We start from the raw sequence: 25,257 nt of genomic DNA, 5'->3' as shown, positions 1-25,257 counted from the left end.
AGTAACGGCTCAGAGGAACAGAAAGTATACTTTCAGTATAAAATTGTTTTAGATTGAATGCAATGACTTAAGAAAGGGTTTTATAAATGTACGTTTCATCCAGTTATGTGTTTGGAAGCTCTACTCCTATCGTGTCTCTTTTGTTAGTGTATAATTTGCATGAAAGGAAAGTCATAGCTATTTCAACACCAACTTGTCCAATACTGCCACCTGGTGTCTCATCTAACAGCTGCAGAACAATTTGTGAAACAATTTTTTAAATTTCACTAACATTTCTATTAGTGTATTCGAGTTAGCAGTACAAAAATGTACATCTATATCTATAGTTATGGCATTAATATCGAACATAATAGATTTAAAATTTGATAGGAAAATGAAATGCATTCAATTATACATTCCTTTGAAACATATTTACTTTTTCTTTATATAGAGAAATTATAATGCAAATTGTTTATATTCTCAATAGACTGCAGGACTGATTAAAAAAAAAAGCTGTCATGAGAGCCAGGTGTTCTGGACTGAATCTCCATCTACTTCCACAACATTTTCAAGCTAAGAATTTATTATTTCTGTGGTGGGGAGAGTTATTATTTCCATGATCAAAACTGCACAGGAAAGGACTTACTGGGTTTTTACATTTGAGAATCCAGAAATATTTCAAAGTTGGCAAGAGGCTAATTTAAAAAAAACACCAGTAAGACAGCAGTAAGTATGCACCTATCTGGTGGTTTACTTTTTTAATGCTGTGATTCCATGACCTGGAACCAATAGATTGCAGTTTGGGTGACCACCCAGTGAAGGAATATGCTAAATGTTTCAAATAGTTTGCAGGCAACAGTGCAGCCCATGGGCATACACTTGCTGAGGTAGAATGCCCTGTTAAAAGAGAAACCCAGTCATGGGAAACAGCCAGGGTGAAAGACAAGCAGGCAAAATTCAGATTCCCTATCCACCTTTGCCATGAAGCATGGAAACAGCAGCCGTCATGAGACTTCATGCTCCATCAAAAGAGGTATACTGTACTGAGGTCTTGTATGGAATGGAGTTCTTGATTGAGAGACAAAAATGGTGTGACAGGTTGTGAATAAGCTGAATTTGTCAGTTTCCACCTTGGGCTCCACCGTCATGGGGAAGAGATAAATGCAGGTGAAGGGGGGATCAACCAAGGGTATGGCCATCTCCAAAGCCAACTCCACATCCACTTTCTTCACTACAATGTGTGATTGACATAAGCAATGTAGAGAGGCATAAAACCTTATCGCCAATGGTATGGGATTGGAGAAAGGAATAACAAAACTAGTTGTGAAGCCATCAAAGTGCAATTGTGCTTGGACAACAGCATAACCAAGGCACTATCAGTTCAATGCAGGTGGGAGTGGGGACCCTGAGATACAAGTTATTGCCTGAAGAACCTAAGTGGTTTTATGGTAGTCTTTCTAGAGTACCATGCTGCTGAGTAGAGAGTGGAGGTGGTGTTACAGCAATGTCTGAAAATGCACTTGGTAAGGGAACACAGCTCCTTATTGTAATGCTAGCATATATCTCAGGGAACAGAATGAAGCCTCCCACCAACACCTCTAGAGGCTGCCATCTTGTAAAATAAGTAAAATAATAACATAGTATATGATGGTATATGAAATCCTGCATGGTCCATCTAATCTGCCCAATAAGGTGGCCAGAGCCACACCCTTCACTCTGTGCAGGTCACACTCAATCATATTGAAATACTGGCACCACAAATAGGGTAGTTTTATAATTTTGGTTGCAGCATAGTCACCTTCATTTCCAATACTTGATTAAACCAGCAATCCAATAATGTTGCAAACTGACAACATTTTGCCCTCTATCAACCTTAAGATGTTCCCCCTCCCATTCTGAGATACACTCATAGCATCATAGCATGGGATATGAATGCAACACAAAAAATGCACACTTCTTCTTGATCTGTCCCTACTATTCTTGTGCCATAGACCATAGTAGAAGGCTGCTCAGCACTGGTCCTATTTTCCAATTGTCAGAGTTGCTATCAAAGACCAAAATTATAAATCTACCCTATTTGTGGTGCCAGCTTTTGATCATCATCCAAAACCATCTTGCCATAATTGAGACACAGACAATAAAAGTCTTCCCTTGTTTTTTTACCAGATTTGGGACACAGATTGTAGAAGTCCATTGAGTACTGGCCTTACATACCTTCTACCAGAATTGCTGTCTAAACACCAACAAGTTTTGCTTATATTCCATTCTTTTTGCATTTAAGCATCCTTTGTGTTTATCTCATGCATTTTTTAATTTGGTCACCATTTTTTACCACCTCCCCGGAGAGCATTCCAGACATCAACCATCCTCTCTGTGAAAAACGACTTCCTGATGTTACTCCTAAATCTACCACCCTGTAATCTCAAATCATGTCCTCTAGTTCTACCACTTCCCAGTCTCTGGAAAAAATTTGTATGTATATTGATACCTTTCAAGTATTTAAATGTCTATATCATATCTCCCCTATTCCTCCTTTCCTATTCATATTCACGTCCTCAAGCGTCTTTTCATATGTCTTTTGTCATAAACCCTATACCATTTTTGTCACTTTGTCTGGATTGCTTCAAGTTTTTTTATGTTCTTACCAAGATACAGCAACTCAGTACTCCAAATGGGGTCTCACCAACAGCTTGTATGGGGCATTAACACCTCCTTTCTTCAGCAGGTTGTACCTATCTCTATACAGCTCAGCATCCTTCCAGCTTCAGCCACCACCTTGTCACATTGTTTCACCACCTTGAGAACCTCAGACACTATCACCCCAAGTCTCTCTCCTGAACTGTGCTTATCAGTTTCTCACACTCTATCTCATACATCTCCTTTTGATTTCTAAGTGCATCATTCTGCATTTTGTCCAGTGTGAACATTAGTCATGCTGTGTTTCTGGTTGAAGAGATTTATGTAGGGTTGTTGGGGTAGGCCTTTTTGAAGAGGTTGGTCTTTAGCATTTTCCTGAAGTTCAGGTGGTCATGGATTGTTTTCACAGCTTTTGGGAGGCCATTCCATAGTTGTGCGCTTATGTAGGAGAAGCCGGATGCGTAAGTTGTTTTGTATTTCAATCCTTTGCAATTTGGGTAGTGCAGGTTTACGTATGATCTTGATGATCTGACTCTGTTTCTTGTTGGTAGATCTATAAGGTCTATCATGTATCCTGGGACTATGCCATATATAATTTTGTGGACTAAAGTGCAGATTTTGAAGATGATCCATTCTTTTATTGGGAACCAATGCAGCTTTTCTCCAAGGGGTTTGGCATTTTCGAAGCGAGTTTTGATGAATATCAACCTGGCTGCTTTATTTTGGGTGGTCTGGAGTTTTTTTGTGAGTTGTTCTTTGCAACCCATATAGATTCCATTGCAGTAATCTGCATGACTTAGGACCATTGATTGTATTAGGTTTCGAGAGGTTTCCCTTGGGAAAAAAGGTTTTAATCGTTTGAGCCTCCACATTGAATAGAGCATTTTCTTTATTACAGAGTTTACTTGGTTCTTTAGAGTAAGGTTGCGGTCGAGTGTGACTCTGAGTATTTTCAAACCTGTCTGAGATAGGGAGGGCGTGTCTTCAGGTGTTTATGGTCGTGGGTTTGTACTTGCTGTGTTGAGAGGAGAGAATGAGGAGTGTGTTTTTTCAGTGTTCAGTTTCAGTTGGAATGAGTTTGCCCAAGAGTCCATGATGTTCAGGCCATTGTTGATTTTATTGGTTATTTCTGTCAGATCATGTCTGAAGGGGATGTAGATTGTGACATCATCTGCGTAAATGAATGGGTTGAGACCTCAATTAGACAAGGATTGTGCCAGTGGGTTCATCATCATGTTGAAAAGTATTGGTGATAATGGTGATCCTTGAGGTACTCCACCGACTGCTTTCCACGGTGGTGATATGTTAGAGTTTGATTTTACTTGATAGGCTTTCTAACCACCAGAACCTTTGATCCAATTAAGTTCCTTTTCTTTCATTCCCGAAGTGGCGAAGTAGTCTTAGTAGTATGTTGTGGTTCACCATGTCGAATGTGCTCTACATGTCAAACTGGAGGAGGAGTATACTTTTACCTATGGCTATCTCCTGCTTGAATTTGGCCAGGAGGGTGACTAGGACAGTTTTGGTACTGTGGTGGGGGTGGAATCCTGATTGTGAATTATGTAATACTGAGAACTTGTCCAGATATTCCGTAAGCTGTTTCCAAACTCTCCATCATTTTTACTATTAATGGGATAGACGCAACTGGGCGGTAGTTGGTGAGATCGTTTGTGCTTTTCTTGGCGTCTTTTGGTATTGGGGTGAGTAGGATGTTGCCATATTCCTCAGGGAAGAGACCTTGTTGTAGCATGAAGTTTAGGTGGGATGTGAGGTCTGCTATGAAGCGGTCAGGGGCAGATTTTAGTAAGTGACTGGGACATGTATCCAGTTTGCAGTGGGTCTTGGCGAACCTGTGAGTCGCTTGTGTAACTGATTCGGTGTTGAGGAGATTGAATGTTGTCCAAATACGGTCAGCTGGGTATCCATCGGAGGTTTGGTCCAGATTGTTAAAGAAGTTTTCAATGTCGGTGTTGTGATGAGGAAGTGTGCTGCGTAATTTTATTATTTTTTCGTTAAAGTAGTTAGCAAGTTTGTCTGCAGGTGGGATGTCTGTGTTGGTTGTGGTGATAGGGGTGGTGTCTAGTAGCTTATTTAGGAGTTGGAATAGTTTCTTCATATCTTTGTAATCTGGTCCTAATTTGGTTTTGTAGTATGACCTTTTGGTTTGTTTTATTGCGTATTTGTATTTTCTGTGTATTTGTTTCCATGCGTTGAGTGTATGTTTATCCTTTATTTTTCTCCATGTTCGTTCAAGTTTCCTGGATTGAGTTTTGAGGCTTTTTTAGTTCGTCATTGAACCATAGTATAGTATTCTGTGTTTTAGATATTCTTGTTTTCAAGGGTGCTATATCATTTAGTACGCTGCCACATCTGTCATCCCAGCGGTTGAGATAAAGTATGAAATTAGTTGGTGTTGACCATTCGTTATCGTATATCTGTTGCCAGAATATTTGTGGGTCTATTTGCCCTCTTGTAGTGTAAGTTGTGTGTTCTGGTGTGCGGTTTATGCCCTTCTTCCGCCAGTTTAAAGTTAGGTTCAATTTGTAATGGTTGGTCCAAGGTGTTGCTGTCTATTTAATGTCTGTTAGTAATAGGTTATGATATGTGGACAGTTTATGTGATAGGAGGTCCAATGTGTGTCCCTTGATATGGGTGGCTTGTATGTGAGGCCATTTGAGATCCCAGGACTGTAGGAAGTCTTTACATTCACGCATGTTAGTGGAATTGGGGTCTTCTAGGTGAAGGTTAATGTTGCCTAGTATTAGTGTGTTGGAGTTGTTTACACAATTGTTTGATATGAAGTCCGTGAAGATGGGCTGGCTTTCGTTCCAATTGCCGGGTGGTCTGTAGAACAAGACGCAATTCAGGTGATTGACCAGGGAATTGTTAAGTATTCTAAATGAGGCAATTTCTGGTTGGGGTGTTATGGAGTCGACCATAGGAGCCAACTTTTCAAATTTTTTGGAGGTGCTAAGCTCAATGAAAATAACCCCTCCCTGGACACATACAAGGAATTTTCTCAATATTGGGGGTGCTCAAGCACCCACAGCACCCACAGAGTCAGCTCCAATGGAGTCGGCAATGGTTTCGGTGGAGAATTGTTCTCGGTACATTAGTGCTATGCCTCCGCCTCTCTTTTCTAGTCTGGTTTGATGAGTGATTTTGTAACCTGGAGGGCATAGTTTGAGGATTATGGGGTCCTTTTGGTTGTGGATCCAAGTTTCATTGATAAAAATGAGATCGACGTTTTCTGAGGTGATCCAGTCTGATATTGTTGTTGTTTTGTTAAATACGGACCTAGCATTGATTTAGCCCACCTGGATATTTTGGTATGGGGCTGCTAGGTTTGATGTTATATGGATTTTTGTTAGTTGTCGTTCCGTGGGTGGTGTGTGTTTGTTTTGGTCATTCCTCCCGGTTTGTTGGTGATGGCCATGTTTAAATAATCTTCCTTTAGTGTGGTGAGTGTCAGTTTGGTGGATTGTAGAATGTTTGATCAGTCTTTGGTGATTTTGTAGGTTGGGTATGAAGTAATGTTCTGTTAGTGGAATGGATATTGTAGGTGGATCAGTGAGAGGGAATAAATTACCAGAAGTATTTTGATTGTGTTCATTTTGGTGCCAGTTTAGGATTGACAGGTTACTCACAGTCAGATGCTCGGAAGTGATGTCTTGGGCACAGAACACTGTAATTCTAGATGTTGTTCTGCTGGTTGGAGGGGTCATGGGATCGCCAAACTACTCTTTATTTTGATGGCCGCCACTGTTTTATGCAGTGATCAGAAGTTGTAATCCGTGCTTTGGTTAGCTTCTTTCAGCTTGGATCACTGTCCTTCCGTATCTCCTCTACCTATTTATCCTGACACCTTTTTCTTCAGGTTCTCCTCCATTTTATTGGTCAGCATGTTTGAAATATGCCAGTTGATAGTCAAACCCTTTTTTGCCCTCTTAAATCACTTACCACTGCCTAAGTGGGGATATTCAACATTACTTAATCGGACAATGCCATTGAATAGCCCACAGACCACCCAACAAAAAAGTGGGCAGGTCAGGGGCAGTGCTGGGAGCAGTATTCAGGAGCAGCCGGGGGTTATGCAGGTGCTGGAAATATTCAGTGCTGGCATCCACAAAGCTAAGTGGGTGAATTTAAGCCAGCTCAAAAGCTATCCTAATTTCACCTGCTTAGCTAAGCGAGCCCTGGCACTGAATATCGGCCAGGACCCATATAATTATCATTGGCCCTGAAAGCCTCCCTTATCCCCTTCCCAGCCTCCCAAAGAGATTGTGAGGAGCAAACAATAAATGTTGAAATAATTGGGAAAAAAAACTATAATCCGCCACCAGTGGTAGTAAAGCAAGGCATTTTGTGGGCTGTAGTAATTGAAGGCCAAGGGATGGCTGCAATCATTCCACTTTTTTCCCAGTGTAGTCAAGCGCCAACCCCCCCCCCCCCCCCCCCCCCTTTGGCCTTCAGTTGCACATCATGGCATCATTGGAACAGAAACTCCCGCCTTCCTAACCCTCAGTTAAATAAAAAAAAACTTGCAAAACAGTAAGGAGGCCAGGATGTTTATTGGAGTCCTAGACCCCTTATCAGGATGCCTTAAGAAAGATCAACCACTGGTAGATGAGAATGGGGGACAGAACCACCAGGGAATCATGGCACTCCATTTCCAGGAGTTGATGAACAAGAAGCAAAGTCCATCCACCCAGAGCTCTTTTACATGTGTTACTACATCAGAAACTACTACTACTACTACTATTTAGCATTTCTATAGCGCTACAAGGCATACGCAGCGCTGCACAAACATAGAAGAAAGACAGTCCCTGTTCAAAGAGCTTACAATCTAATAGACAAAAAATAAATAAAGTAAGCAAATCAAATCAATTAATGTGAACGGGAAGGAAGAGAGGAGGGTAGGTGGAGGCGAGTGGTTACAAGTAGTTACGAGTCAAAAGCAATGTTAAAGAGGTGGGCTTTCAGTCTAGATTTAAAGGTGGCCAAGGATGGGGCAAGACGTAGGGGCTCAGGAAGTTTATTCCAGGCGTAGGGTGCAGCGAGACAGAAGGCGCGAAGTCTGGAGTTGGCAGTAGTGGAGAAGGGAACAGATAAGAAGGATTTATCCATGGAGCGGAGTGCATGGGAAGGGGTGTAGGGAAGGACGAGTGTGGAGAGATACTGGGGAGCAGCAGAGTGAGTACATTTATAGGTTAGTAGAAGAAGTTTGAACAGGATGCGAAAACGGATAGGGAGCCAGTGAAGGGTCTTGAGGAGAGGGGTAGTATGAGTAAAGCGACCTGGCGGAAGATGAGCCGGGCAGCAGAGTTTTGAACCGACTGGAGAGGGGAGAGGTGACTAAGTGGGAGGCCAGCAAGAAGCAGATTGCAGTAGTCTAAACGAGAGGTGACAAGGACATTAACATCTATATTCCATTTCTCTACTTTTTCTTGCTGTGCAGCTACTGTTTCCTTCAATTTAATCTTAAAAGTCCTTCACTACACCTTAGAGTTGTGAATTTTGCATCATCTTCCAATAACAAACATTGAATTAATGTGAAATGCCCATCAGAATGGAAAATCATATGTACTCCAATAAAAAAATTAACTGAACCAATGACAGGAGGAATGATTATTCCTAGTGTATACATTTTGTTGTATGAGTGTGTAGAGCATTCCTTTCCTTCTGGGCTCCTGCTAGCTTAGTGTTCCAAAATTGGTTTAGAAGTGTAGGGTAAATATAAAAATTTGAACAAAAATGGGTTATGGTAAATCATGCTCACAGTTTGGCTGCTGATGTTCAATGACACTTAACTGGGAGTGCCACTGAATATAGGGTCATAGGGATCTTGGATTTGATATACCGTCTTTCTGTGGTACAACCAAAGCAGTTTACATTTCTTCTATGCAGATACTTTCACTGTCCCTAGAGGGCTCACAACGAAGTCTCAGTGAACATGGGATCTTAATGTCAACTCTGACCCAATAGAGATACACGTGCTATAACATGCTTCGCATTTGACTAAATGAGACAATGTTATAGAGGGTGGATCTTTCAATAAAGTGAGTCACTTATTGTGGCTACTGGCTTGTAGTGAGGTCCTTTCTTGCATATGGTAATATTCAGCTATTTGTTTATTTATGTATTTATTTTATTACATTTGATGTGCCGCTAATCACCAAATGGCAGCTAGGCAGTTAATAATAAAAGAAAAAGTCAAAAGAGCAAAAGAGAAGAGAGAAAAAGAGGGAGATAAATAGTATAGTATGAAAGTCCAGAGGGAAAAGCTTGAATAAAAAGCCAGGACTTGATAAGTTTCTTAAAAGTAGGATATGAAGACTTAGATTTAATATGGGGTGAGGGCAGGATGTTCCAAAGCTTTGGGCCCACATATTCAAAGGTTGATACTCGAGTACTATCAAGATTTATAGCAGTGGGAGGGGGAAGGTGAAGAACAGACTGCTGGGATGAATGCAAGGGTCAGGGAGAGGACTGTGGTATAAGCAGCTTAGAAATACAGTCAAGAGCTCATTGTAGAAGACCTTTGTATACCAACAGAAGCAATTTGTAAGTGATCCAATAAGAAACAGGTAGCCAATGTTCTTGTTTATGTTTCAAAGTTTTTATTGATGACAACAGAAAAATACAAGTGCCGCACAGAAATGAAATAGCCAACACCAAAAATAAAGGTCACAACAACTGAAACAAGATACATCATCAAACATTTAACAATGGTATACCCTACCCACCCACCCGGCTCCATCCAACTAAACCACCCATCCACCCCCACCTACCTCCCACCCAAAACCCTACCTATCACCTATATGGAACACTCAAGGCCACAGTCTATTAAGCAGCAGGCTCCAGCCCAAGGGGAAAACAACTGAATGTAAGAATCCCTAGTGGTCAGAAATTTCTAGGCACATTCGTGGGAAGTAGAAGCATCCCTAGCCTACAGGATGGCCAAAGGATGGACCTGAGTCCTCCAACCCCAAAAGGAAGGAGGGTCTGCTGAAACCTAAACCTGAAGGACATATTTAAGAGCCACTCAGCTTAATTTCTGAAACAGGGAGAGCTTCCCCATTTCCTGAAAAAGCTCAGGCAGCCAACCTACCCAAAGACAAACCTGGGGAGTCAGAAGAAATGGAAGATGCAAAAAAAAAAAAAAGGAGTAAAAAATTGTCCCACTGTAGTCCAAAAGGACTGCATCCAAGGGCAGCTCCAAAGGGAATGGTAAAAGGAAATTTATCTCACCAGACATTTAGAGCACTGGGCAGAAGGCAGGACCCCGGCCCAAGCAAGCTGCTTCTGGGATTTGATAAGCATGATGTAAAATTCTGAAATGTGGTTCTTGCAAAGTGGCAGTGGTGACAATCCTAGGAAGGTTAATAAGGACTACATGTAAATCCCTAGCAGGCAAAGGGGAGTCCAAATCCCTTTCCCATCTCTCTGGCACTAACCCAAGATCCTTCCTCAGCTCCCACCCGCAAAGCGCCCAATGAAGGCCTGAGATAGTTAACTTCTCCTCTGATACAGAGGGGAAAAAGGCTCTCAGACGATCTCCCATCTGCACTCACAACACTTCTCCAGCAAGACCATGTAGTTAATGTTTTAACTGGCAACATGCAAATTTGTCTCTCTTCATTCTCTAGCCTCCTAGACATGCATACAGTTATGTCTCTGCCTCGGTGGCATGCTCTCATTCAGCTCGCCCTCTAGTGGTCAGACCTGGTGGGTGCAATGGACTGTCTGTTTGTGGCTTTCCCTGTTTCAGAAGTTATGCCGGTCCGGTCCGGATTTTCTAGCCTGCCAGTTGGTCTTGAGACTTTTTGGAACTGAGCTGTTTCCATACCTGGTGTACTCCCTGGCTGTTGGCCTTTTTAACCTCCTGGAGCTTCCCTAGTTTGCCTGCAACAGAGGTCTTCAGAGGTGTTCTTCTGAGTGTTTATTGCTTTGCGCTCCCCTTTTGCTACCCTCAGTATTCTCGCTTTTGGAACTTTGCCTGGACTTGGACTTAGACTTTGCTTGCCGCCTGCCTTTGGAAACTTTTTGCCTGGATCTGACTTTGCTTTTGCTCGCTGCCTGCCTTTGAACTTTTGTCTGGACCTGACTACTGCTTTTGCTTGCCGCCTGCATAGAGACTTCTGCCTGGACCTGACTTTGCTTTTGTTTGCTGCCTGCCTTTTGAACTTTTGCCTGGACCTGACTTCTGCTTCGTCTTGCTGCCTGCCTTAGAGACCTTGCTAAATCCAGGTACGTCAGCTCTGCCTGTGCTGGTGTGGGGTGAGTGTTCCTCCTGCTGCTGCTGTCCCTCGGCAGTGGCCCAAGGGCTCACTATCCAGTGTTTTGTGTGAAGCGTGACAGATTGCAAGGCCATGAGCTCGGAGGAACCACCCATCCTGATGACGCTCCAGGATCATACCCGGCAGCTTTCAAACATAGGCACAGCCATCCAGTCCCTGGGGGCTCGGATACAACAGTTGGAGAACCTTATGACGGCGTCTATGAGATCAGCCGCTGCTCAAGCCCCAAGTCCAGATTCCAGACTGGCCGGAGCTGCTGATATGTCAGGGATCCGTCATAAGTCTCCCCCAAGATATGATGGTAATCCTAAGGATTGTAGGGGCTTTCTTAACCAGTGTGCCATAATCTTTGAACTTCAAGCTCAAAAACTTCCCTACTGAAAGAACTCAGATAGCCTATATTATGTCGCTATTGTCTGGACAAGCTTTAGCCTGGGCGGTCCCCTTTGTGGGAGAAGAATGACCCATGGACGCCTGACATCTGCAGTTTCCTGGGCCAGTTTAGACGAGGTTTGAGGAGCCTTGGAAAGTCACCTCCGAAACGTCAGCACTGTTGAGATTAAAGCAGGGCACGCAAACCTATGGGTGACTATGCCATCCGGTTCTGCACTCTGGCTTCTGAGTTAGCCTGGAATATGAGAAGCCTGTTGCATCCTTCTGCAGGGGTTGCGCCCCAAATTAAGGATGAGCTAGCTGGACATGATCTTCTATGGAACTGGGTGACCTGATTAAACTCTGCACTACAATTGTTATTCGGTTCCAGGAGCGTAGCCGAGAACGGCGCTCCACAGAAAGGGTGGATAACCAAAATGCCAAGTCTTCAGGCTGTGCCCCCGAGGTCTAGGGGCCAGGAGGCTTCTCCGCTACCACCCGCGGAACCCATGCAACTAGGACACACGTGCCTCACCATGCAGGAGAAACAGAGACGTCGGAGTCTCAACCTTTGTCTGTATTGTGGTGATACTGGACATTATGTGGCCAGGTGCCCTCTTAAACTGGCATCTCTGGATCAGGGTCAGTGATGGCAGGCACTATAGTAAGTCTATCTACTGGCATTCTTTGTACTCAGTTCTTTGTGCCAGCTATGCTCGATCTTGGTCACAAGAGGGAACAGACTGAAGTTTTTCTGGACTCCGGGGCCGGTGGACACTTTATCGCCCAGGCCCTGGTCCATTAATTAAACATTCCTATACAAGACCTCCCTAAGACCATGCCACTTTTTTCAGTTTATGGATGCATTCAAGGTTATGTTAATACCCAGATAGGTCCAGTGAGTTTATGCATTGGAGATCACAGAGAAGACATTTCCTTTTACGTCCTCCAGTCAGCCGTGCAACCCATTGTGTTGGGTCTACCGTGGTTACAGAGACACAACCCGATCCTAGACTGGGAAAAGGGAGAGATTTTGGACTGGGGTGAGTCTTGCAGGAAGGATTGCCTCATGTCGGACCATGGTGAGAGAGACAGCGAACAGCAAGACCAAGAATCAGATGCCTGCACTGACATTAGTGACTCACAGTCCCAGGACTTGGAGGTTGCTGCAATGAATCTGAACTGTTTCTATCTGGCACCCCCGATCAGTCAGTTCCAAACTGAAGTTGGCTCAGCGTCCAAACCCCAGAGTTCCGCCATCAGGGACTCTAAGAAGATCCCTCGAGGTGGTTATCCTGCATTTCCCCTCGAAGACTGGATTCAGGTCGTGAGGCTCCGGAACGGCATGAATGTTCGGTGGGTCTCAAGGGCTCGCCTGAGGGTCCCCCATGCAAATCAATGGTGGGTAGCCCTGCTGCGGCGCTGGGCACTCGGCCCCAACTGGGGTACAAGCCTCAGCCCCGTCCACAAGCGACTGCCTCACGGACCCATGCCTAGTACGGGGATTATCGGAGCACTCGCTTTAAACCCACCAACAGATTCCATCAGACTTATCCCATGGAGAACTAGATCACTCAAGAGGTCCGGGGGGGGGGGGGGGGCCTTGAGAGGGAGGTACTGTTATGTCTCTACCTCGGTGGCATGCTCTCATTCAGCTCACCCTCTAGTGGTCAGACCTGATGGGTGCAATGGACTGTCTGTTTGTGGCTTTCCCGGTTTCAGAAGTTATGCCGGTCCGGTCCGGATTTTCTAGCCTGCCAGTTGGTCTTGAGACTTTTTGGAACTGAGCTGTTTCCGTACCTGGTGTACTCCCTGGCTGTTGGGCTTTATTAACCTCCTTGAAGCTTCCCTAGTTTGCCTTGCAACAGAGGTCTTCAGAGGTGTTTCTTCTGCGAGTGTTTATTGCTGCGCTCCCTTTGCTACCCTCAGTATTCTGCTTTTGGAACTTTGCCTGGACTTGGACTGACTTTGCTTTTGCTCGCTGCCTGCCTTTTGAACTTTTGTCTGGACCTGACTATTGCTTTTGCTTGCCGCCTGCATAGAGACTTCTGCCTGGACCTGACTTTGCTTTTGCTTGCCACCTGCATAGAGACTTCTGCCTGGACCTGACTTTGCTTTTGTTTGCCGTCTGCCTTTTGAAATTTGCTTGGACCTGACTTCTGCTTCGTCTTGCTGCCTGCCTAAAAGACCTTGCCCAAATCCAGGTACATCACCTCTGCCTGTGCTGGTGTGGGGTGAGTGTTCCTCCTGCCACTGCCGTCCCTCGGCAGTGGCCCAAGGGCTCACTATCCAGTGTTTTGTGTGAAGCTTGACACATACTCCCACACCAATAACTGAATTAGAACTTAAAGCCCCTTCACTATCAGAAACAGAACATGCAGTTCGTGCAGTGAGATCTAAAACAGCACCACAGGACCCTTTTCCCACAACACAAGTGAAACATAGCATATCTTTTTTTCTTCCTTTTATAGCGTAGATGGTTGGTAATAGTATCACACAGGGTCTAGTCCCACCATTCTGGAAAAAGGCAATTATATGCCCAAAGCAAAAATATCTACATCAGAGTAGGGATTCAATCAACAACTATAGGCTAATTGTGCAGCTGCCATCCATTTCAAAGGTTACAGAACAAATTATGGCAATCTACTTAACCCAGTTTCTGGAGACACATGAGGTATTACATCCTAATCAAACCGGGTTTCATCCCCTTCACAACACAGAAACAGCCCTGTTAGGCATACTTTTGGATATCCAGATGGCACTGGTTAATAAAAAAAATGATCCTCTTGCTTTCACTAGATTTCACTGCTTCATTTGAAATGGTAGACCACAATCTACTGTTGCATCATTTAGCAGATGTAGGAATCTCCAGTCTGGCTCTCTACTGGTTTCACTCATACCTTTCTGAATGATCTTAGCAGGTTCTCTGGCAAGATTTATTTATTTATTTATTTATTTATTGCATTTGTATCCCACATTTTCCCACCTTTTTGTGGGTTCAGTGTGGCTTACAATATGGGTTGAATGTTGGAAATACAATTTGTTACAGATAGTTATGGATTACATTGTGCAGGGTTAAGCGAAACAATTGAGGTGTCGTTAAGGAATGTAATAATGGAACATAGGCATTGCAACTTTGGAAGGAAACAATGGGAGCTTAGAGGGTGATAAAAAGGCATGAAGGCCTATGGTATATATCTTTCTGTGAGTAAAGGTATGAGTGATGTGATAATACGGGAATGGGAGTTCAGAGGTGAATGTATGATGCATTAGTGAACAGTAAGTGTGGACTTTATGTGTTTTGTTTCTTTCCGTAAATTTTTTCGAAAAGATGGGTCTTCAATAATCTGTGGAAGGAAGCTTGCTCGTTGGTTGTTCTTAGGTTGCGCGGCAGTGTATTCCAAAACTGCGTGCTCATGTGAGAAAAGGTTGACACGTGTAGCGCTTTGTATTTCACGCCTTTGCTATTGGGGAAGTGGAGGTTAAGGAAGGTTCGGGATGATCTTTTGGCATTTCTGGGTGGTAAGTCTATCAACTCAGACATATAGGCTGGGGCTTCGCCGTGAATGATTTTGTGGACTAATGTGCATACTTTAAAAGTGACGCGTTCCTTGAGTGGAAGCCAGTGCAGTTTCTCTCTTAATGGTTTTGCACTTTCATATTTTGGCTTTCCAAAGATGAGTCTGGCTGCCGTATTCTGGGCTGTTTGAAGTTTCCTCAGTGTTTGTTCTTTGCAACCTGCATATAGTGAGTTGCAATAATCCAAATGGCTGAGCACAAGGGATTGCACTAGGCTGCGAAAGACGGATCTTGGGAAGTATGGTCTTATCCTTTTTAGTTTCCACATGCTGTAAAACATCTTTTTTGTTGTGTTGTTAGCGTGAGTTTCAAGCGTTAGGTGGCGGTCGATAGTGATTCCAAGGATTTTTAGCGTTTCTGAGATTTGAAGGTTCAGGTTTGGTGTGTTTATGGTTGTGAAATCTTTTGTGTTGTATTGAGAGGTGAGAATCAGGCATTGAGTTTTTTCTGCATTTAATTTCAGTCGAAATGCATCCGCCCATGTGTTCATGATGTGTAGGCTTTGATCAATTTCATTGAAGATTTCGTTAATGTCTTGTTTGAAGGGGATGTATATTGTCACATCATCAGCCTAGATATATGGGTTAAGGTTATGGTTTGATAGGAGTTTTGCCAAAGGGATCATCATTAAGTTGAAAATGGTTGGTGAGAGAGGTGATCCTTGAATTTTCAGACCGTTTTGAACCACCATGTGGGGTACCCCAAGGTTCTTTACTTGCACCAGTTTCATTTAACATCTATCTGGCCCCTTTGGCCTTCTTGATTCAACAATTGGGATCTATATCATATCTCTATGCAGACGATGTTCAAATTCTTGTGCCGTTAGATACCCTAGATAATTCTTCTCTGGCAGAAGTTGTAGGTAAATTCAGACAGACAGAGCTGTAGTTCTTAATTTACACAAAAACACACTTTCAAATTTTTTAGTAAATCTCCTTCAGTACCTCCATCACTTAAACTACATTTTGGTAACATTGCTTTATAGCCTAGTGATACAGTTAAAGTTTTGGGCATATTGTTGGATTCTGCCTTATCTTTTATGGTCCATATTTCAGCAGATGTTAAAGCATGTTTTTTCAGACTTCATCAGATATGCTCAGTTCAACATATGTTTGATATAAAAGCACTACATATAGTAATTCATGCTTTCATTATGCAATGTATTGATTACTGCAATGTGCTCCTCAGGGGCATTGGCTAGTGGGAAATCAGACACCTACAACTAATACAAAATATACCTGTGAAATTATTTTTTCACATTAAAAAAATATGTTCATGTGACCCCCCATTATCGAAAGCTGAACACTGGTTGCCAGTAGAATATCATATTGTTTATAAAGTGTTTTGGTGTTCAAAGTTTTCACTTAGGCAGGACTGCCCAAATTTCTGCTGCCTCATCTACAATCTCACATTCCCGGATGAGCTTTACAGTCCAACCGACAATCACTATTGTTTGTTCCAACATTATGTGCACTTCCATCCTCTGTATTTCAGAAGGTAACGTTTAACACAGTGGGACCCACACTCGAATAATTTACCAATTTCTCCACATACAGAATCCTCTCTTTCCTCATTTAAAATGTTACTTAAAACACATTTGTTTCAGTCTGCTTTTGATAGATAATTAATATTCTTTTAATTTGATTGCTCTGCTGAACCACTTTAGCCTAAGGCTCTGGGAGATGCAGTAGGTATGCAAATCTATTAATATCTACTATTGACTTAGTTGCTAATTTAATTGTATTCCTTTTTGTTTTATACTTAATTTGTAATTTATTAGTACTATGTATTGACTACTTAAATATGTAAATCGATTTTGACGGCACTGCCCTAAGAATTTCATCAAATAAAGACAACCTTCAACCTTGAATGGAGAAGAACTAAAGGGCCCCTTTTTCTAAGCTGCATTAAGAGCTAATATGTGCCTAATGCATCTTAAAATGGCATACTGGGGGATGTGCTCAGGCATCCTGTGGTAAGTGCCAAACCAGCACAAGCTAACCACACACTAATTATTATTTTTTTAAGCAGCATTTAAGGGGGCAGAAAGTAAGCATTCCTGCACTAATCAGTTAGTGCAGTTACATTACCCTGTGTGATAACTGGTTAGCAGAGGATTACTGTGCTCACAGGGTAATTATTTTTAATGGCCGCATGCTACTGGCAACATTAGCACGTGGCCATTAACACAACAAATAGAAAATTGGCCATTTTACAGGCTCCAGTAAAAGTGGCCTTAGTGCATGGGGATAAAAAAAACAAGGGATGCTAAAGCCACTTCTTAACTCACCATAGTAAAAGCACCCTTAGAAACTAAGAGGTATGTTTACTAAGCCCATTAGTATTTTTAACTTGCCTATAAAGTTAAGGCATGTTAAACGTTAATGCGCCAACACATTCCTATAGTCACTTTATGTGTTTAAAATGTAAACACAGGCGTAAGTGTACATTAAATCTATGTAGCATGTACTAACATTTCTAATGCACATTAACTAAACCATTCACGGTAAAGAATGCACCGCCCCTACTGTGACTGCACCCGAAATGGATTTCCTGCATGCATATGAGTCTATAATATTCAGGTAAGAAAGTTCAGTGTTACTGCAAATAAACGCCTGCTCACCTCAGTTATAGGGTCTTCCTGATCCACTGGATTACAAAGCGTTTGAGAGTGAGGGTTGATTCCAAGGTTTGCCTCAACAGTTTCATTGCGAGGAGGAAAATTCGGCAATAAGGGTCGAAGAAATTTAAATTCGCTACCACCCGACTCCGTTGTTAAACACACTTCATAACGGTAAGACTGAGAAAGAGTACCAGTTCCGTTTACATCTATTAAATTTTTCGGCATATTGCTATCATCATAGAAGTTCCCAGTGGCTGAAGCATATTTCTCTTGAGATCTTCGTGTTTTAATTATCTTGAAAACGATAAACACCACCATAGAAACAAGAAAAATAAATGAAATGAAAACTAATGCAATCACTAAATACACAGTTAGTTTACTATCCTTTCCTTCTTCGCTATGTAAATCCGAGAATTGCAAGTATGGTTCTGAAAATCCGTCAACCAGAAGTACATTTAATATTGTTGTGGTGGATAAAGATGGTTTTCCATGATCTCGAACAACGATGACAAGTTTTTGCTTCATGTTGTCTCGTTCCGTTATTGGTCTGCTGGTCCTTATTTCTCCGTTATGTTCAACTATGTTAAATAGACTGGGATCTGTGGATTTTTGTAGCTGGTAAGAGAGCCAGGCGTTCTGACCCGAATCTCCATCTACCGCCACCACCTTAGTGACCAGATAGTCAGCAAGCGCTGATCTGGGTACCAGGTCACTAGAAAGAGAAGCGCCGTCCTGTACAGGATATAGAATGATGGGGGGATTGTCATTCTCATCAATTATTTGGAACTGAAGGGTTGCATTACTGCTTAATGAAGGGGAGCCTCCATCTGTAGCTCTCACAACCGCCCTGAACTCTCGAATCTTTTCATAATCTAGGGATTGTAGAGCATACATATTTCCATCTGCTGGATTGATGGAAACGTAGGAAGCCACAGAAATTTCACTTACTTCATCAGGCAATGGCAATAAAGAATAGGTAATTTTGGCGTTTTCCGCATTATCTATATCAACAGCATGTAATGTGCCGATCAATAAGGATGGATTGTTGTTTTCATTAACATAGATGGTGTATGAATTCTGGCTAAACAGAGGAGGGTTGTCATTAACATCTGATACTTGCACCCTGACTGTTTCCTGACTAGTTAGACTTGGAGATCCGCAATCCATTGCAATGATGGTTATGTTGTACTCTGATACTTTCTCTCGGTCTAAAGGAATTTCCGTGACGAGAGAATAATAATTCTTGAAACTTGATTTTAAGGAGAAAGGTGTGATGCCTTCGATCGAACAAATAGTTTTTCCGTTTTCTTTAGAGTCTCGATCTTTTGCATTTAGAACAGCGACCACTGTACCTGGCAAAGAATCTTCTGGAATTGGACTAACAATTGATGTGATTATCAACTCAGGTGAATTGTCATTAACATCCAGAATCTCAACAAGAACTTTAGAATGGGCAGGTAATCCGCCCCCATCTGTTGCTTGAATGTCTATTTCATGCATTCTTGTTTCTTCAAAATCAATGGAACCCTGGACAGTTATTTCACCAGTGGATTGGTTTAATTTAAAGAGCTCAGTAACTTTTTCAGATACCTGATTGAATGAATAGGTTATTTCTCCATATGAGCCCAGGTCCTTATCAGTGGCTGTAACTTTGCAGACCAAGGAATTTTGAGCGCTGTTTTCCTTTAACTCAACCTTATACACTAATTGGCTAAACTGAGGAAAATTATCATTGGCATCCAGAACCAAAATCTTTATTTCAGCAGTGCCGGATTTCGGCGGTACACCGCCATCTACAGCAGTGAGTATTAGGTTGAGTTCATGTTGTTCCTCACGATCTAATTGCTTCTCCAACACCAGCTCTGCGTATTTGCTGCCATCAGTGCGACTGTGGACGTCCAGCCGAAAATGCTCATTCGGACTAATTGCGTAATTTTGGACGCTGTTTACGCCTATGTCTGCATCCTGCGCGCTTTCCAAAATGAAGGGAGTCTTTGGTTGCAACAATTCATAAATTTTTAAAACCATTCGTTTCTTCAGAAATATGGGAGGATTGTCATTGATATCCTGTATCTGTACTTCAGCACGGTGAAAAAGAACTGGATTTTCCAGGCGAAATTCAAAATATAGTAAACAGGGAACAATCTGTCCACACAGCATTTCACGGTCTATTCTTTCCTCTATTACTACCTCTCCAGAATGTATCTTCAACTGAAAATACTGGGTGCTACTCTCAGATGTTATTCGAGCCTTACGCATAGCTAGTTTTCTATTATCCAATCCTAGATCATTTGCAATGTTACCTACAAAGGACCCGATCTCCATTTCTTCTGATATAGAATACTGAAGCGTTTCAGGTACTGCATCTCTCATGCAAAGGAAAATAAGCAAAGTCACAACTTGCCTTTGTAGAGTGGGATTCGCCATCTTCAGCGCCGTTCCTTAACGTCAGTCGACCAGGCAGGCCTTGCAAATATTCCCAGCAACAGCTCAGAGGAACAGAATATATACTTTCAGTACATAAAATTGTTTTAGATTGAATGCAATGACTTAAGAAAGGGTTTTAGAAATGTACATTTCTCCCAGTTATGTGTTCGGAAGCTCTACTGCTATCGTGTCTCTTTTGTTCGAGATGCAGGTTTAGGGTGCAATTTGCATGAAAGCAAAGTCATAGCTATTTCAACACCAACTTGTCCAATACTGCCACCTGGTGTTTCATCTAACAGCTGCAGAACCATTCTTGGAAACATTTTTAAATTTCACTAACATTTCAATTAGAGTATCCTAATTAGCAGTGTTATATTTACATCTATATCTATGTTAATATCGAACTAACAGATGAAATCTCTGAAAGGAAAAAATAGCGTTCTGTTATACATTTATTTGAAACATGTTCACTTAGGAATATAGATAAGAGGTAATTATGGAGCAAATTGTTAATGCTCTCACTGGGCTGCTGGAGTGACTTTTTTAAAGTTATGGTGGCCAGTTTTTCTGGCCCGAATCTGCATCTACTGTCTCTGCATTTTGAAGCCAAGGCTTTACTATTTCTGTAAAATTAGGTTGCTAAACTATGACCTTTCAGAAACTGGTGATTTGTGTAATATCTTCTTTGTATTCTATGGGGGGCGGGGTCTTTTCTGTGGGGTGGAGGTTATTATTTTGGTGATCAAAACTGTACAGAATAGGACTTAACATAAGAACATAAGAATAGCCATACTGGGTCAGACCAATGTTCCATCTAGCCAGTATCCTGTTTCCAATAGTGGCCAAACCGATCACAAGTATCTGGCAGAAACCCAAATAGGTGACATTAGGTTCTTCATTTAAGCATTCAGAAATATTCCATCAATTAGCAAGATACTAATAACAGGAATCTTTTAGTAATCTGCGTTAGGTTGCGAATGTGCACCTCATGCAGCAAAAATAGCCCAACATGGGATGTGCTAAAGTGTCATGCCTTAGTTTTTGCATGTGCTACATGGTAAATTTATTTATTTATTTTCGTTAGTTTGCATGTCAGGATAGAGAATGTGTGTTCCTGCACTAACTAGTTCATGCATCTACATTACAGCGCGATAACTGGTTAGTGCATGGATAACACGAGAGTCCATATCACACTACAAAATAGTGGAGGTAAGAGCTCACGCAGTAATTGTTTTTAAATTGCTGCATGTTAATGGTAATATTGACCCTAAATGAAATAAATAGAACATCAGGGGGTTATGGCCATGGTACAAATAGCCTTAGGTGCACAGGAATGACATGTTTATAGGCACGCTAGGGACATTTGTTACCAGCATTCATATCTCAATAGGTGATATTTTGCATCTTTCTTCTTTAATTTCTCCTAAATATACTTGTAACTCTTCTTATTTTATTGGACATTGGGAAACGTTTTAATTAATTATTTTTGCATAATTTTCCTTTTTAGTACCAGTGTATTTCTTGGATGTAAATGTGAAAGTTGCAAAAATAAGCAATTGTTTACAATCTTACACATGTGTGATTATTTAAGTGAATAAAATACATCATACTTGGTCAGACCAGAGGTCCATTAAGCCCAACATCTTATCTCCAACAGCTGGCCAACCTAAAGTGCAAAAGCTGCGCTCTGTCCAAATAAGCAAACCTGGTCGACACTTATTCTGAACACCCACCCCCGATATTCAGTCACCAGTGGGACAGCGTTTTTTAAAATGCCTGTCTCAAGGCTATATTCAGCACTGAATATTGGGGGCTATATTTTGTGGGGATGGCTGCTGAAGCTTATGCAGATCCCTGCAGATATTCAGCCAGGACCTACACAAAACAGTTATGTAACCCTGGTTGAATATCAGCTGGAACCTGCATAAATATTATTAGTTTAGATTTGCTCACAATTTTTTCTGTAGTGGCTCAAGGGTGAATTACATTCAGGTACACCTGGGTATTTCTCGGTTGCGGTAGGGCTCACAATCTAAGTTTGTACCTGAGACAATGGAGAGTTAAGTGGTGGGATTTTGAACTGGCCATCTCTGTATTCAGACAGGTGCTCTAACAACTAGGCCACTTCTCCACTCCATGATTTACCTTTAAAAGCCCCACCACAACCTCTTCAACAGTTTCCAAAATAGCCACCTCCCTCCTCTCTTCTCCTCTCAGACCGCAGGGAATCAAAGATCCTCCCCACCTCCCAAATGAGACCCCACCAAGGTTCTAGGTAGCCCCCTCCAGCCCACCTGATATCCCTAGTGGTTCCGAGGGGGACTTGTTTTAGGGGGAGGGATGTGTCTTTTGATTCCCACAGGCTGGGGGGAGAGTGTAGGAGGGAGGGGGATACTTTGGGGCAGGGCTGTTTTGAGGGGGTATTGTGAGTACTGAGTACCGGCACCGTTTCCATTGTCTGCTAAAATTGACCCATGGTCCCTAAGTGTTAATGAAAGAGCTCAGGCTCTACACACCTGCCTTTTCATAGACTCTGTGACTTGTTGCAGAGGGCTTGGCTATTGTGGAGTGGGTCCCTCAGTGATCATCCCATCCCTGAAGGATGACCTGGCGTCTGAGTACCAGCAACGTTTTTGCTAGAAAAAAATGCACTGCTTTAGAGGCAGGGTTAGTTATGTGAGGTCCCTGACCAATATTCAGTGCAATGGCCCGTATAGCTAAGTGGATTAATTTAGGACAGCTTTTACTGTCCTTAATTAACCCACTTAGCTATGTGGGTCCCAGCATTGCATATTTGCCAGCACATGCATAACCCCTCTCCCCCCTCGCACCTCCCCAATACTGCCCCCAAGCAGGTCCCAGCCAATATTCAGGTGCGGGGCCCGCATAGCTAAGTGGGCTAATTTAGGACAGCTTTGAGTCCATGTTTGACATACTAAAATAATGTACTAATGTGTATAGGGAGTCAAATTTTCATTAGTCAGCAGCATAAGTACAAAAGTATTTCCATACTTCAACCAGACTGAATGTCCATGAAACTCAGTATTCTGTTTCCACAGGGGCCAACCCAGGTCACAATTATGCAGTGCTAATGTGTGGTCTACTAATCCGAACCTTAATACACAGGGTGGACACATGAAATGAAATAAATATTCAGTTTGCCATATAATGCAATAAGCTTCAGGTTTTTATTTGTCCTGCGACTCAATGAGAGTTTAACTTGACAGCAACACACCAAAGTCAATCGCAAATATAGTCTATGTCTTTCAATATGCTTGTAAACCTTTTGTATATGGGACATACCTCTAGATGGTTTAACCCTAGAACGCATGACGTTAAAAATATACATATTAACGTTATGGGGGCCTTTTAGGCCCCCATGCACATAATGTAGAAAAACACACTTAAATACTTTCACAAGTTTATTTCAAATTGCTCAATAAAATATGAATAGTGGACCAACATTTTAATTATAATTTTTCACAGAAAACACCAAAAAAATCTTTTTTTTTTCCCAAATTTCACGCAAAGACATGAAAACACACAAAAATGCATAGAAATCTATAGCAAACTAGCTGCAGCTACATTTTATTCTAACTTTCTTTCTATTATATTAGTCTTCCAAACAATTCTGACATGTTATTTTTTCAGAAGAGGTGTTCTTTGCAAACAGTTTCCTTACAAGTGGAACAATATCGCTCAGTTTCCTCTCTATGTTTCTTGGACACATGAAACAACGCTTTCGTTTTCTTTCTCCTGGCTCTGGAGTAATCTGAAACTGTACGCCACAACCGTTTCATTGCTTCTTTAGTTTTCTTTGGCAAGCATTTCAAGTCGCTTCGCTCTATCATGTGAGGTATTACAAGTTCATGACAAAGGTCCTTCAAGAATAAGCGTCTCCTGTCCTTCCCCTGTGCATGAAATTCAGGATGAGTTTCTGTATAAATAATGAATGAATTTAGGGCTGCTACATCAAGCATATTTGAAAATAGTACTACAGGCCATCGTTTGTTTGCCTCTTACACGAATATTCTCCCACCATCTCATCCATTTTATCTACACCTCCTTTTGTTGCATTGTAATGCAGGATGATTTCTGGTTTCAATTTTTGGTTATTGCTGTCAACACTGCAATCGTGATGCATGGTACTGAGTAAAATTACAGATTTCTCCTTCTTTGCCTTGTAAGATACCAAAGTCGCTTTGTTATTGAATCCAAAGACACTCTCATAAAGTGCTCGCTGACGATTGTGTTTGAGTGCTGCTGGAATTTCTCGTCTGTTTTGCTTTATAGTACCAACAAGTGTAATAGCTTTTGCAAGCAGAAAATTGCCTAGTTCAACATTGGTGAAATAATTGTCCATGGTGATGTTTCTACCTGAATTGAATATTGGAACAGCAAGAGTTTTGACTATTTCAGACCCCAGATCCTTCTGTACTGGTGCACCAACCTCTTTGCCACAGTAGATTACGCCATTTATGCCATAATAATTTGCAGAATCACACATCCAGAAGATTTTTATACCGTACTTGGCTGGCTTGCTGGGCATGTATTGTATGAATTTGCAGCGTCCTCTGAACGGTACAAGTTGCTCATCTACAGTAACATTAGTACTAGGATTGTAAAGTTTTGTGCAATTTTTGATAAATATGTTCCAGATATAACTGATAGGGGCTAATTTGTCTGTTTCAAACCTCGCTGCACGAGTTCGCTTATCATCAAAGCGAATGATCCTTCTAATTTCCTCATATCTGCCCACTGACATTGTCGCCTTATAGTGTGGATCAGAAAGTGGGTCCAGAAATAATTCTCGTATTGGGACATCATACGATTTTTGACTCCCTGCCAGCAGGAAAAGTCCAATATATGCATAAAGTTCCTCTTTTGAGATATTTTTCCAGGACTTATTTTTTGCTGAAGCGATACGTCTTCCTTCTAGGTTTGAACATAATAGGACCTCTTCTGCAATATTGTCAGAAAAATAAGTACAGAATACATCTTTAGGGGTAAAGTAACTGGGACTTCCCACAGCTCCTTGAGCCTGTCTCACAATATTGTGTATTGGAGTACGTCCGACTAATGTAGGATTACTGTCCCAAAAAACATTCGTTTTGGATGTTCTACTTATCACTTCTTGAGGATCCACTAGATTCACTTCTTCATCATCAGAAGATCACTGGATGAGGATGTTTGATTAGCTGGTGGCAGATATTCTTCATCAGACAAAGATAGTTCACTTTCATCATCGCTTTGAACATAATCGCTTCAATCTCTTGGTCAGTCAGACACCTTGGAGGAAGACTGTGCCATTGCTGACTAGATGTTAGAAAATGAAACAGA

At 41.9% G+C, this 25,257-nt stretch overlaps 1 protein-coding gene and 1 pseudogene across 1 annotated transcript; both read right to left on the bottom strand.

Annotated features, from left to right (window-relative positions):
* LOC115476834 overlaps positions 1 to 25,257 on the bottom strand; it is a 557,863-nt pseudogene that overhangs the window by 516,767 nt on the left and 15,839 nt on the right.
* Positions 104 to 20,048, bottom strand: LOC115476835 (protocadherin beta-1-like). Its single transcript, XM_030213408.1, has 2 exons — positions 17,491 to 20,048; positions 104 to 229 (listed from the first exon to the last, which is right to left on the bottom strand). The coding sequence occupies exons 1-2, from the start codon at positions 19,915 to 19,917 to the stop codon at positions 104 to 106; spliced, it is 2,553 nt and encodes an 850-aa protein (XP_030069268.1). The 5' UTR covers positions 19,918 to 20,048.

This window comes from Microcaecilia unicolor, chromosome 8, assembly GCF_901765095.1.
Source record: "Microcaecilia unicolor chromosome 8, aMicUni1.1, whole genome shotgun sequence".
Classification (NCBI taxonomy): Eukaryota; Metazoa; Chordata; class Amphibia; order Gymnophiona; family Siphonopidae; genus Microcaecilia; species Microcaecilia unicolor.
The sequence above is the reverse complement of the archived record's forward strand: the minus strand, read 5'-3'. Positions and strand labels throughout refer to the sequence as shown.